The 14,977-nt window shown below is 34.0% G+C and overlaps 1 protein-coding gene across 4 annotated transcripts in view; it reads left to right on the top strand.

Moving 5' to 3' along the window:
- LOC127851027 (trichohyalin-like) overlaps positions 1–12,660 on the top strand; it is a 65,994-nt gene extending 53,334 nt beyond the window's left edge. For 3 of the 4 annotated variants that reach the window (XM_052384476.1, XM_052384473.1, XM_052384474.1), the window contains one exon: positions 10,274–12,660. In XM_052384476.1, coding sequence (XP_052240436.1) covers positions 10,274–10,426 — 153 coding nt within the window. In that variant the 3' untranslated portion in view covers positions 10,427–12,660. Of the gene's footprint in view, positions 1–5,631; positions 5,789–10,273 lie in introns of all 4 variants that reach the window. The other variant, XM_052384475.1, reaches the window with a different exon arrangement.
- The last annotated feature ends 2,317 nt before the right edge of the window (positions 12,661–14,977 follow it).

Below are 14,977 nucleotides of genomic sequence, written 5' to 3'. Positions count from 1 at the left end.
TTAATTGAATCATTGAAAAATTGTTTGTTTTTTTCTCGTTTCAGCTCAATAACTCGACCAATTGTCATCAGATTTTCACCAAACATCATGAAAATGTGTAAGGCAATAACATCTGGGTCAAGTTCGATTATCAGCCAAATTTACCCAGACATTCCTGAGTTACAGCCCTTGAATCATTGAAAATTTGTGTTTATTCTCGTTTCCGCGCAATATATTAACTCCAGCAATTATCATCGGATCTTCACCAATTTTCATAAAAATATGTAATGCAATAAAATCTAGGTTAAGTTTGATAATCAGCCAAATTTACCCAGGCACTAATTCTGAGTTACGGCCCTTAAATGATCAAAAAATTGTGTTTCTGCTCGAAAAATGCTCATAACTTCTATCTCGCTTCAGATGTAACCTTCATATTTGGTATGCATGTGTATATGGACAAGGCCTTTCCATACGCACACAAATTTTGACCCCCTTGACCTTGAACTTAGGGTCCGCATTTAGGTTTCAAAATCTGCGTTTAGGTTTCGAAAAAGCGTTTTTCGGGGGCATATGTCTTCCGATGGAGACAGCTCTTGTTATACTTGCATTTAAAAAATGTTCAACATTAAGCATGAAATTTATAAAATGATGCTAGCTTTTAATGGAGTATAAAATTGTGTCCAAAACTTAAAAATGTTTTCAAAGGCTTTCGCCATTTATTCTGTTTTATCGCTTTTCATTGTTACATCAATAAAACAACTAACTACAAAATGTTGAAAGTGCTTAGCTGTACCACTTTAACATAAACATTAAGTGATAATAAAAGTGTGAATATTATATGACCATATTGATTAGATCAGACTTGAAAGCCACTTTGTAAGATTATACCCATAAAATTATCAAGTATGCCATTAATAATCCTACTTTTTAATTTAATTGGTCACAAGTTGAGTCATGTCACATAAAAATTGCTTTTAAACTATAATTTTTATTCCTTCATATACAGATTATTATAAGATAGGAAGAACACATAATTATGATTGAGAATATCAACAATCAGTGCGATGAAATAATGACTAAAGCCATAACAAACAATTCATCAGATTTCGGTTAGATCTGCCACACCGAAAATGCCTAAAAATGAAATAAATTGTTATTTATTTTTTATTGTAACCAAATTTTTCCTGGCATCTAATTTTTCAAAAACGTATCTGTTGCTTTTTTAAATCATTTGTGTTTAGCCTACATATTTTATGACACATACTGTTAATTTTTTGTATAAGTTTTTGATAATTTTCGCAGGGGATTTAACAGTGCTTTATTAAATTGGTAAATTGATAACAAGAGATTCGATTGCAAGGGCAAATAAAGGGCAATAACTCTGTATATACTGCAGAATTATCCCTTATTTCTTCAAGCCATCTATCATTATGTAAAGATGATTCATTTGTACAGCTTCATTACTTGCAGTTATGCTCCTGACACATCAATTAATTCAGTTATTTATCAATATTTATTACAAGGGCAGACAGCATGGTAAATATTATTGTGTCTAATCTATTTTTCAGGCATACAAATTTCTCTGATTGCAACTTTGATCTAATTCCACAAGTCAGTGGCTGTCTCTCCAAACAGTTGTTATCCGATTAGCCTGACTTAACTTTGTTTAATATTCGATTATCCTGGCTGGAAGGTATTTAACCAGCGATTACCAGCATTGTGTTAATAGTTTATGGTAGATATAGTGACTCCAGTGGTAAATATGAACCTCGTAAATTGTATGTTTGGTTCATGTTTGATTTCCTTGTTAAAATTTGGCTTTTGGTTTGGTAAATTTCAGATCAATTCTTAAATTTGTGTGTTTAAGTTTGATTTTGAAATCTTGACGAATGTTTTAAGGGTGTTTTTATGTTCCAGTTTTAAAACTGACTGTTGATACAGTGAAGCAAATACAAATTATTAACATTCATTCATGTTACAAAGTTTTTGTTTATTGTTCAGGTACAATACATAAGTTCAGTGCTTCAAAGTTAATAGATAGAAACAACATCTTAAAACATACATAGAAGAACATCTATAATTGTAAATTAAACATTGGTGAAGCTTTTTTTTAAATTTCCCCAACCCTTAATACTTCCTTCCGTCTTTCATTTTGCCCTGCTTCTCGGGAAGTATTAAAGATATTCAAATTAAACTTCACTAACCAATAGAGGGCAATAAGGGACAGTGCTGAAAACAAAAACCAGAACTCTCTTGTCAGGATTTACAGAGTTATTGCCCTTAAGTGAAGTTTCTTTTGCAGAGCATAATTTCTTTTAACTGAGTTAATTATTACACCCTGGACATGGTTTCATCTTTTAAGGATTTTAAACTAAATAATTAAACATCCAGTTTTGAAATAAATTCTATTAAAATGAGGATCTATATATGCAAGTGACTATTTTACTTATAATGTGGCGAAATAAATAAATACAACAGGTTAAAATGCATTTAACAAACTGTTGAAAAAACATGGTTATTCCATAATTAAGATGTCTTATTCAAACTTCATATAATAGTGTGTTACATGTTGTTATGAAGCCTATGGCCATTGTTTTATTTTCTTGTGCATAACATAACTGTTAGTACAAAATTGATTGTAATGAAAATATATAAGATACAATTTTATAGTGTACATTTTTATTTAGCTCTTCTATTAATAAATGAATTTTGTTTTTCTTCACCAACATTAAATATCAAGATCACAATTTTTGGTCAATGTGCCACATGGGGGAGCATTTGGCACTTACACTGATAGCACTTGTTTAATGTCACTTTCATTTCTCGTTTATTCAAAAGAAATCCCAACATTCTCAAAATGCTATCCACATTGTTCTTGTTAAGCAAAGACAATGTTAACTCAATGTTGCCAGTTTTTTATTGTGCTTTTATTTCCAATCAAGGATTGTCAGTCGGATTTTTTTTTTGTCCTTTCCTGGACTCACGTGATTTGATGCTTAACATCAAATTGCAAATGGTGTGTTACAATCTACATTTTTTCTTTCCCACATTTCATTGTTTATACCACAGTACCATTTGTTTCTGCACAAAAAGAGTTGATATGAAAACTTAATACTTCATGTTACAACAAATTACAGTTCTGTGTATTTGAGAACCAACAAATGTTGTTTAAGTTGTACAATGTCAAGTGTCTGATGTCAAGTAAAAACAAAAATGTAGACAATTCCAGTAAACATAGTTTGACATAATTGTGTGGGTGCTAACATTTCTGTTGCTTCAGATGTCTAGCCATATTTACATACAACTCTAAACTTTGTACTTTATTCGCTACAGCATATGCTGTATGAAAGAACACACGAACAAAAGTAATATCTTAGACCAAATGTTTTTTCATGATTGTTGAATTTCATTGGTGGTGAATTTTGCAATAGTCATATATATAACTAGAAATGGCACGGCATAGGCCAAGGCGTATCCCCACGCCCCATGTTTGACCCAGGGGCGCCCCAGGGTTGGTAATGGTGCCATGCATAGTTGAGATTGACCGTATTATCATAAGAGATGTTCAGTAACAATATAAAGTACATCGATGTAGAAATGAAGAAGTTATGCAAAATAATCTAAAAAGATGAGTGAAAATCTCTGACCCGGCCACACCCCAACCCCCATACTTTTTGACCAAGGGGTCAGATCAAATTTCCAAATAGTGCACTGCCACACATATGCTCATAGCTACCATGTGTGTAAGTTACAAGGTTCTAGTGCTAATAGTGTAGGAGGAGATAGTGACCAGGACGGACGGACAGACGGCGGAGATAACCACATAATCCCCACGCTTTCTCTGGAAAGCGTGGGGATAACTAATAGTTGCACTGTGTGTACCCTGGCCTTCAAAGGATTTGTGCTCAAATTGGATAAAGCCTCGCAAAAAATGTCCAAAATGGTTCTTGATTTTGACAAACATTCTTGAATTTATTAAAACTGCCTACAAGTTCATCGTCACAGCCCTTACAATGCATCAAAAAAATGCTATACTTTGACTCTGTTTTGTGTACTACTTCCGTACAATTATTGGCAGATTTCAAATGTTGGGAAAACACAAGAAAAGTGTTAATTGTAGTATAAATGGCTTGAAAATATACAACTTGTTAAAATCAACATAGGATGCCCTCGCTGAGTGTTGATATTGCAATAAGACAATTAATTTAGCCTGCATGAATGAAAGCGCAATAACCTTGCATACCGACTTGGACTAGTTTAAAAAGTTTTAGTTATGAAATAGATTTTCAACAAAGAAATGTTTGCTTTTAAAGGGGCATTCTTACAAACAAAGCTATTGCTTTGTAAGAATTTTGGAACAAAATACTGTTTTTATGCTCCCCCAAAATTTGTGGGGGGAGCATATAGTCGCGGCTTCGTCTGTCCGTGCGTGTGTCTGTGCATCCGTGCACAATTTTTGTCCGGTCTATTTCTCAGCAATTAATTATCGGAATTCAATTAAAGTTTATGGGAAGTTTCACTACCAAGAGGAGATGTACATATTATCAGCCGGTTCTGGTTGGATGATTTTTCACAGAGTTATGGCCCTTTGAAATTTTCCATTAACTGTACATATAGTGCAATTCTTGTCCGGGCTATTTCTCAGCAACTAATGACCTGAATTCAATGAAACTTTATGGGAAGCTTCACTGCCAAGAGGACATGTGCATATTATCAGCCAGTTATGGTCCGATAATTTTTCACAGAGTTATGACCCTTTGAAATTTTCCATTAACTGTTCATATAGTGCAATACTTGTCCAAGCTATTTCTCAGCAACTAATGACTGGAATTCAATGAAGCTTTATGGGAAGCTTAACTACCTTGAGGAGATGCGCATGTTATTTGTGGGTTTTGGTTAGATGATTTATTTAGAGAGTTATGGCCCTTTGAAATTTTTAAGTTGCTAAACCATCCATCGTATTATTTTGTCCAAAGTTATGCCCCTCAAGACGTTTTCTTTTATCTGAATATATAGTGCAATATTGTGACAAAAAAAACCTTTGGGGAGCATCACCCATCTCCGACGGTTTCTTGTTACAAATTAATATTATGAACAAGCAACATATACACTGGTTATGAGTGTGATAACCTCTCTCTTTATACAAAATATGGCCTTGTAAATCTAAAATCTTGCCTTGAATTTTAATGTATGATTGAGTATGAACTCTGGTTGCAACAAGACCAATACACTTTTTTCGCAGTAGTATTTAACCATTTTCTACTCAGAAATATAGTGATCTATCTGCAACTAAATATCTGCAACCACCATAAATCAGAACAGCCTGCAAGTAACTCAAAGTCTGTTTATGTTTTATGCTCTTAGCTGCTTATCAGTATCTTAGGGTTAGAAATGAAGCCTTTAAAATTGAATGTAGTAAAAAAAGGTCTATAATTTAAATTGATTGTCAAAGGGACTACAAATGCGTCATATTGCGTTTTTGAGTGGTAAAGGGTTAAACTTATAGTTGCAATAATTCCAGCACTGCAATTTTGTAGTAGTCTGTACACTAATAGTTCAACCAAGACTTGCAGGCCTTCCCATGGTACTGGATACCCTTAAAGGGTCTTGACTGCATTGTTTCTCTACTGCATGTAACCTTGTTCTCTTCAGATGCATGCCCAAAGAGAGGAAACCTATTACATGCTGCAAAGTCACCGCCACTCCCTAAAAACTGACAAACAAAACCTTACAGGCTTCGAAAAAGAGCATTCTCGTAATCTAGGCGTTGGTATCCGGACTGAGGCTCTAGATGTCTATGCCTAGAAAAGTATGCTTTGAAAAATGAACCTTATTCTGGGAAAACTGGGCTTAATGTATTTGCGTAAGGTGTTGTCCAAGATTAGGCTGACTAGCAGTCCGCACAGGCTTATCATGGGCATCACTAAACTGGATTTTTATTCAGAAAAGACTTCCTTTAAACGAAAAATTCCATGTACGCAGTATGTTTTGTTCTTGAAAAGCCTGTGAGGACTGCCCAGGCTAATCAAGGACAGCACTTTATGCACATGCATTAAGCCCTGTTTTCCAATAACATGACTCAGTTTATTAGGACTGTTAAGTTTGACCTCATTACTGACTTCTTTGTAATGCTAAATTCACATTTCTGTCTTATATTTATATGAGCCTCACTCTGGGAAAACAGGGCTTAATGCAAGTGCGTAAAGTGTGGTCCCAGATTAGTCAGTGCTTAATGCGAGTGCGTAAAGTGTGGTCCCAGATTAGTCAGTGCATAATGCAAGTGCCTAAAGTGTCGTCACAGATTAGTCAGTGCTTAATGCAAGTGTGTAAAGTGTGGTCCCAGATTAGTCAGTGCATAATGCAAGTGCCTAAAGTGTGGTTCCAGATTAGTCAGTGCATAATGCAAGTGCCTAAAGTGTCGTCCCAGATTAGTCAGTGCATAATGCAAGTGCGTAAAGTGTCGTCCCAGATTAGTCAGTGCATAATGCAAGTGCGTAAAGTGTGGTCCCAGATTAGTCAGTGCATAATGCAAGTGCGTAAAGTGTGGTCCCAGATTAGTCAGTGCATAATGCAAGTGCGTAAAGTGTGGTCCCAGATTAGTCAGTGCATAATGCAAGTGCCTAAAGTGTCGTCCCAGATTAGTCAGTGCATAATGCAAGTGGGTAAAGTGTGGTCCCAGATAAGTCAGTGCATAATGCAAGTGCGTAAAGTGTGGTCCCAGATTAGTCAGTGCATAATGCAAGTGCCTAAAGTGTCATCCCAGATTTGTCAGTGCATAATGCAAGTGCGTAAAGTGTGGTCCCAGATTAGTCAGTGCATAATGCAAGTGCGTAAAGTGTGGTCCCAGATTTGTCAGTGCATAATGCAAGTGCGTAAAGTGTGGTCCCAGATTTGTCAGTGCATAATGCAAGTGCGTAAAGTGTGGTCCCAGATTAGTCAGTGCATAATGCAAGTGCGTAAAGTGTGGTCCCAGATTAGTCAGTGCATAATGCAAGTGCGTAAAGTGTGGACCCAGATTTGTCAGTGCATAATGCAAGTGCGTAAAGTGTAGTCCCAGATTAGTCGGTGCATAATGCAAGTGCGTAAAGTGTCGTCCCAGATTAGTCAGTGCATAATGCAAGTGCCTAAAGTGTGGTCCCAGATTTGTCAGTGCATAATGCAAGTGCGTAAAGTGTGGTCCCAGATTAGTCAGTGCATAATGCAAGTGCGTAAAGTGTCGTCCCAGATTAGTCAGTGCATAATGCAAGTGCCTAAAGTGTGGTCCCAGATTTGTCAGTGCATAATGCAAGTGCGTAAAGTGTAGTCCCAGATTAGTCGGTGCATAATGCAAGTGCCTAAAGTGTCTTCCCAGATTAGTCAGTGCATAATGCAAGTGCGTAAAGTGTAGTCCCAGATTAGTCGGTGCATAATGCAAGTGCCTAAAGTGTCTTCCCAGATTAGTCAGTGCATAATGCAAGTGCGTAAAGTGTCGTCCCAGATTAGTCAATGCATAATGCAAGTGCGTAAAGTGTCGTCCCAGATAAGTCAGTGCATAAAGTGTCGTCCCAGATTAGTCAGTGCATAATGCAAGTGCGTAAAGTGTGGTCCCAGATTAGTCAGTGCATAATGCAAGTGCCTAAAGTGTCGTCCCAGATTAGTCAGTGCATAATGCAAGTGCGTAAAGTGTGGTCCCAGATTAGTCAGTGCATAATGCAAGTGCATAAAGTGTGGTCCCAGATTAGTCAGTGCATAATGCAAGTGCGTAAAGTGTGGACCCAGATTAGTCAGTGCATAATGCAAGTGCGTAAGGTGTCGTCCCAGATTAGTCAGTGCATAATGCAAGTGCGTAAAGTGTGGTCCCAGATTAGTCAGTGCATAATGCAAGTGCGTAAAGTGTCGTCCCAGATTAGTCAGTGCATAATGCAAGTGCGTAAAGTGTCGTCCCAGATTAGTCAGTGCATAATGCAAGTGCGTAAAGTGTCGTCCCAGATTAGTCAGTGCATAATGCAAGTGCGTAAAGTGTCGTCCCAGATTAGTCAGTGCATAATGCAAGTGCGTAAAGTGTGGTCCCAGATTAGTCAGTGCATAATGCAAGTGGCTTAAGTGTCTTCCCAGATTAGTCAGTGCATAATGTAAGTGCATAAAGTGTCGATCCCAGATTAGTCAATGCATAATGCAAGTGCGTAAAGTGTTGTCCCAGATAAGTCAGTGCATAATGCACACTCTTATCAACAGTTGCGTTTTCTGCTTTCATTGTATTTTTCATTTAAAGGAAATCCGGAAAATACAGTCTAGTTGAAAAAGTTTCATTCTGGATCTGGGACGGACCTTTATGTTCATGAATTAAGCTCGTTTTCCCAGAGCTGGGCCTATATCCAAGTAATCAATATGTCACCATCTTATATGCACATTGTTGAAGTCAATGCTTCTATTTCTGTACCTATATGTTGCAAATTATTTTCTATGGTATTTTATAATTATTGTTTGTTTGGTTTTCATGTTTTCACTATCAGGTCAATGAAATTCAGCTTGTAAAACATTTTTAGTTTAAATTTGTGTTATTTTAAAATCTAAAATGTACGAATTAACTATAAAGTCATTAACAAAAATTGTTAGGTTTTTGAAGGTCACAATAAAGTGAAGTTACCATCCAATATGAAGATTTGAAATTTATAAATAATGTTATGCTTTACTTTAGTGTTTTTTTTTAGATTTAAATACCACCCCAGCTTTAAGGCGTTTAATAATGCTTAAAAAAAACAGAATTTTCATGTCTTTTTACTTTCATGAAAGAGTTGCATGTTGTAAGGCACTTGATTGCTTGATGTCATTGAACAGAGTATGTGTGTTGTTGGCAGCTGCAAACAGTGCATGTCTATTTTGAGTCCCTTTTAACATTTCCCATTCAGAATCAAAGTGAAAATGGCTATGTGCAAACAGCATAAAACCAGAACAGCCTGAGAGTAACTTGCAGTCTGTTCAGGTTTTATGCTGTTTGCTGCTCATCAGTATCTTAGGGTTGGAAAAGAGGCCTTTAAAACTTGAATTAAGTAAGAAAGGTCTTTAATAAAAGTTAACTTTCTAAGGGACTACAAATGCGTAAAAATGCGTATCTAAGTGGGAAATGGCTAATACAGCTCATTGGGTCATTGTCGACCTGAAATGGATTGAAGTTTTAGTCACCCGGTCAGCTTGAAGTCACCCCAGGGTGACATGAATAGGCTTGAAGTTACCAAAGGGTGACAAGAATCAGCTTCTAGTCACCCCCGGGTACCTGCAAGCCATTTCAGGTCGACAATGACCCAATGAGCGCTAATACATGGCCAATATAATGAGCACTTACTAGAAGTATATTAATTGCTTGTAGAAGATGAATTAAGTTGTGGTTAGTGACTAAATTTTATCACTCAAGTAATCAAGCTTATGCATACTTTACAGTTTTGTATCTTACTAGATACCTTGACACCGGAGAAATATATAGTGCTCTTCTGTCTGCTTTTGTGTTTGCTTTGTTAATTTCATTTTTCCAATTTTTCAAGCACCAAAAATGCTTACAGCAATATTTTGATTATACTTGCACAGATGTTGCTTATAATCATTCCCAATCCACCAATGTCACCAAACCAATGTCACTCAACCTCATTTGGATCTTGACCTTGTTGTTGTTGTCACTAAATAAACATAATTATGAAAGGCTTGATCAATAATATTTTCTCTTTTTTTGACTAAATGAAACACGTCTCTATTTACATTAGTTATATAATTCTTTTATAAAAAGCCTTCATCTTCACATCTCCCAAACCTCACATTGGCCTTTACCTTGACCTGATATGAATAATAAGACTTTCAACAGAATTTGATTGAATTTTGAAAATACCTCATATTTTTAGGAAGAACCAATTAAGCTGACCCTTTTCAAATCTTTATAAAATCACGTTCCAATGTATTGACCGCTATTATCTGGATCAAACTACTAATGGTAAATAAATGGAAGTCATCATTGTTTGTAAGTGTTCTAGTAGTTGTAGAGATCGGGGAAGAAACTTTTCAAAATCGATCACCAGCATATTTTTGTTTCAGCCATTCTGTACAGGGAGCGTTTGTACATTTGTATCATTGGTTGCAACACTTTCCGCTTTTATGACATTTTTCGTTTAAATGAAGTGTCTTATAAGCAAAAATCCAATTTAGGCGGACAGTGTCATCCCTGATTAGCCTGTGCGGACTGCACAGGCTAATCTAGGACGACACTTTACGCACATACATTATGCCCAGTTTTCTCAGAACACGACTAAATTGTTCATCCTTCCCGCAGATGCATTCACAGAGGGAGGAGAGCTATGTCCGTCTACAAAAACATCGCCAGCTTCTCAAGATAGACAAACACAATCTCAATGGCCATGAGCGTGAGCACAAACGCCTGGACCGGATCGGCCAAAGGTCTGACTCTCTTGTGGACGTGTATTGAAAACACCGCAAACTTTGTGTTTCTGTTCACCTCTGAATTGGAATCAGAACTGCTCCAAGGTTTTTACTTTATGGTTGCATGCAACCTGGGATGCTCTTTTGGGTAAAATCCTTCTCAGAAAACAATTAATAGTCCTTATAAGAAAAAAAGTATATAAACACAAGCTTCTTTTATATAAATACTTGTTTGTGTCTATTTGCATCACTAGACAAATAATATTCCTTTGTTAAATCAAATGGATTATGATTCAATTTGTGTTTGAAGTAATGAAATTGATAGAACAAAAAAGTACTTACTCTGAATGCTTTTTAAATTTAATTAATTTAATTAAATTTAAACTATTCTTTTTAACTTATTGATATCGCATGTTTGAACTGTGTCAGCAAAATTTAATATAATGTCTCGTACATTTGACATGGTTATTAATTGACTTGTTTTGTCCAGATTTTGAGCTTAATTTTAGTGTTGTGTAACCACAAGGGTAGGGTGCTTGAAATTGTAAACAAACTCTTCAATGTGGAGATAGTTGTGGTCTTAAATGTTACATAATTTGTTGAATTAAAATATTAAACATTCCCTTCAAGATGGCAGGCACAAGTGCCTGTTGAAGTTGGCAAAGAAAGAGATTAAGGCTATTAGATAGGTATATTTGTTTGCTCTTCCTCAAGTGGCCTTGTACCCACATATGTGGGTCTTAAATGAATATTCTTGTTAAACACAGATTTAGTTTTATGAGGCTTGTAAATCATGTGAAAGCATAGCCAAAAAGCTTTTTATATATGTTATAACTTGCCCATGTTCTGAAAGTGCATTTTGTGACAGTATGATTTTTTTAATTCAATGTATTCATTTTATAAAAAATAAAGTAATTAAGTGTCTAAATGTCAAGGATATTTGTTTTTAAAACATATACTTTTATCTGGCATGATACACTATTTTTTCAAAATATGATGTATATTATAAACAACTACAAGTTAGAATTAAATCAATTATTTGAGGTTTACATATATTCCAATTGTTGTCAGAGAATATTTATTGCAAAGGTGTTGTATATTCAATAAAATGACATAAGTTGTTAACAAGTTCCATCTAGTAAATAATAAATATTAAAAATAAATTTATGAATTAATAATGTTAGGTACTCAAACTGAAATATTATTTAGTTATTATGTATTCTGCTTAAAATTACTGTTTCTTTTTCTTGAAATGGATTGATGAAAATACTTATGACGTAAATGTGCGTGTAAGTTCTTAATTTGATTGAGAAATGTCCTCTTATTTTCACATGCCATTTCTAGTCAAACTATTTTTGCAGAATGGCATTAAAATTGAACATTAACAAAAGCATTATTTCACAAATGAACATCAATAGATGTAAGTTTTGTATTATTTTTAAATATAATAAAGAATATATCATGTATTTTAAACATTACCATAAAATTCCTCAGTTCACGACTTTATTATAGATAATAATATTTTGAAAGAAATCACAACACTAATTTTATTTTTACATTGTTTCATTATTTTGTAATCTCAAATTGAAATTTCTGCCAACTTGATTTTACCTTTAGTTGCATTAACTGACATTCATTCATGAATTCAGATGTCTGAGTTCGTGTTTTTGAAGGTATTTGTATCCTGGCATTCTTCCATAAATATCAGAAGATGATGGCATACAATACTGGGTAAGTGTTCAACAAAGATAATGTTAACCTGGCTCATTAAAACCCCAGAATGTTTTCTAAGCATCATGATTCATGTTTTCTATTTAAAATGCTCTTCAAGGAGAACAAGAATGTTACCTGATAAAATTGTCTTTTTGTTTGAGTTTCCTAATGAACACTGATGAATTGTTGACATGAGTAATGATTTATTATTTTCTACCTTAAAGATCTGTGATACCATAAGCAGACAGTCTACAGCAATCATTCTAGAGATATATCTATTCAGTCTATGTCTATAAGTGTATAACTTACCATTATACATGTCTGTGATAACTATTACTTTTTATAAACTGTTCTATTATAAAGAGCGTTTACTTCATGCTTTGCAGTGTATTATTTTGTTCATAATTTATTTTATAACTCATTTTCTGCTTTTACAGATTTATAAGTTTTATAAATATTATTTTATCATGTTTGTTATACATTTGGACTTGTTATTGTAATATATATATTTAGAATTTATATGTCAGTTTGACTTATTTGGATGTCAATAAATTATTACAAAAATTATTAAGATGTGATTTTATCATGACATATATTTCTTGTTTATTCTAGCTGGGTTTAACAGAACAGAACAGACAGTTTATTAAGACTTATACATAAGTACATCGTCTTTGATGCATATAATTATAAATAAAGTAATGTCACATATCCTTATACTATAGTAGGTAACCAAATCAATATAATAATGTATATATGTTAGTAAGTTAAATGACATTTCAGAACTAAATTCAATGAAATGACATTTCTAAACAAAATAAGAACAGAGATCAACAACGATTTTGACAAGGAGAAACATAATAATTTTAAAGGCAGTAAGGACAAAGTATTACAAATATTATTAGTGACTGCAAAGTGATACATACACTTCTTTGAAGAAAGTCAAACTATAATTCAGTGGTATTATTTAAAATAGCATTTCGTACAGATAGTGCTTCCTTAACATATTTACACACGTTTAATATTTCAAATTTACAAGTTGATGTTAATAAACTATGAAACTTAACAACCGATGGATTCACGAAATAAAAACGTTTAATGAATTTTTGCCGTAGAAAACGGTAACATGAACGAACACAAATAAAATGGAATTCATCCTCTATATCCCGTTGATTACAACAAAGGCAATAACGTTCTTCACGGGGGATATTGTTGCGTGAGTATCTTCCTGTCTGAATTCTCAATGGATGGGCAGAAGCCCTTAATTTCACAAAGTATAAACGTAGACTCTTGGGTAATAAATCTTTATAGTTTTCATATTCAAGAGTAGTTTTAAACATTCTATACATATCTAGAGTAGAAATTCTATTCATATCACCAAACCATTCTTGCTTAAAGGTGTCAATAATTCTGCAATTAAATTCACAAACAAAAGCATGACTATTAGTTATATTTGCAGCTTCAAAAACATAGGAAAATCCGTAATCGTTTAACAATTGCTTAACCTTTGCAACCCAATTGTTTCATCCCTTATTACAATCATTTAATGCTTGAATATACACAGTTTGTATAATAATATTTTTACTGTTAATAATTTTTAACCAATACTTAACAATTCGTACATATCTATTTACATATAATGGATATCTGCCTAGCTCACCATAAACTGTAGCGTTACATGTGCTTATTTTCACATTTAACAATCTCTTGCAAAATTTTAAATGAATGCGTTCGATCTCATTTGATTTATTGAAACCCCATATTTCAGAGGCATAACAACAAATAGATCCAACAAAAGAATCAAACAACTGGCAAAATAATTTCGGTTTAAGATCATACTGCTTACATTTATAGAGTAAAATATTCATAGCCTTAAGGGCTTTTCCAACCAAATGTTCTTGATTTAAAGTGAAACTACAAGTGTATTTTAAAACAGTGCCGAGATAATTAAAATTATCGACGATTTCTATATCTTGGCCATTATATGTCCATTTTTCATCATTTCGAATTTTACCCCTTTTACGAAAAAACCATTTATTTTGTTTTTGAAGTATTCACATTAAGCCCCCATGTATTACAATAGACATATAGGTTATCTAAGTGGTTCTGTACTTCTTCTGGAGATTTACCTAGAATAGCCATGTCATCCGCAAATAATAATAAAATTAAGGTTATGTCGTCTATATTTAGGCCAGACAATGTGCTTTCTTTCAAAAATAGTTCCAAATCTTCTACAAACAGTGAAAAAAGAATCGGGGACATTACCTCCCCTTGTCTTAGACCGACAGCACTAAAGTATTCAGAATATGATGTACACGACTTAACACAAGATTTAACATTTTCATACATATTCTTAATTATTCTCAAAAGTTTACCTTGTACACCAGATTTATACATTTATAACCATAATGCATTGCGATATATACTATCAAAACATTTTAGCAAATCAACATAAATAACATACAAACGATTGTTTTCATTTAAATAATGCTGCACAACAGACAACAAGATATAAATAGCATCAACAGTTGAACATCCTTTTCTTAATCCAAATTGGGCATCAGAAATTTTAGCATTGTCTCCACAAAACGATTCGATACGTTTGGTTAAAATGGTTGTAAACAACTTAGAAAAACAACTAACAAGTGTTATCCCTCTGTCATTACTAACATCATCAACAGAGCCTTTTTTATGCAAAGGTATGATAACTCCTTCTGTCCACTGATCGGGGTAAAAGCCAGAAACTATAATACTATTAAACATGTCACATAAATGATTTGATAAAATATCCAAACTTTCAAGAAAATATTCATTTAAAATAAAGTCACTACCAGCCGCTTTATTACGTTTTAAGCGTTTAACTGCATTCCTAACTTCATCTAATGTT

This window comes from Dreissena polymorpha, chromosome 11 (assembly GCF_020536995.1).
Source record: "Dreissena polymorpha isolate Duluth1 chromosome 11, UMN_Dpol_1.0, whole genome shotgun sequence".
In the NCBI taxonomy this organism is placed as follows: Eukaryota; Metazoa; Mollusca; class Bivalvia; order Myida; family Dreissenidae; genus Dreissena; species Dreissena polymorpha.
The sequence above is the reverse complement of the archived record's forward strand: the minus strand, read 5'-3'. Positions and strand labels throughout refer to the sequence as shown.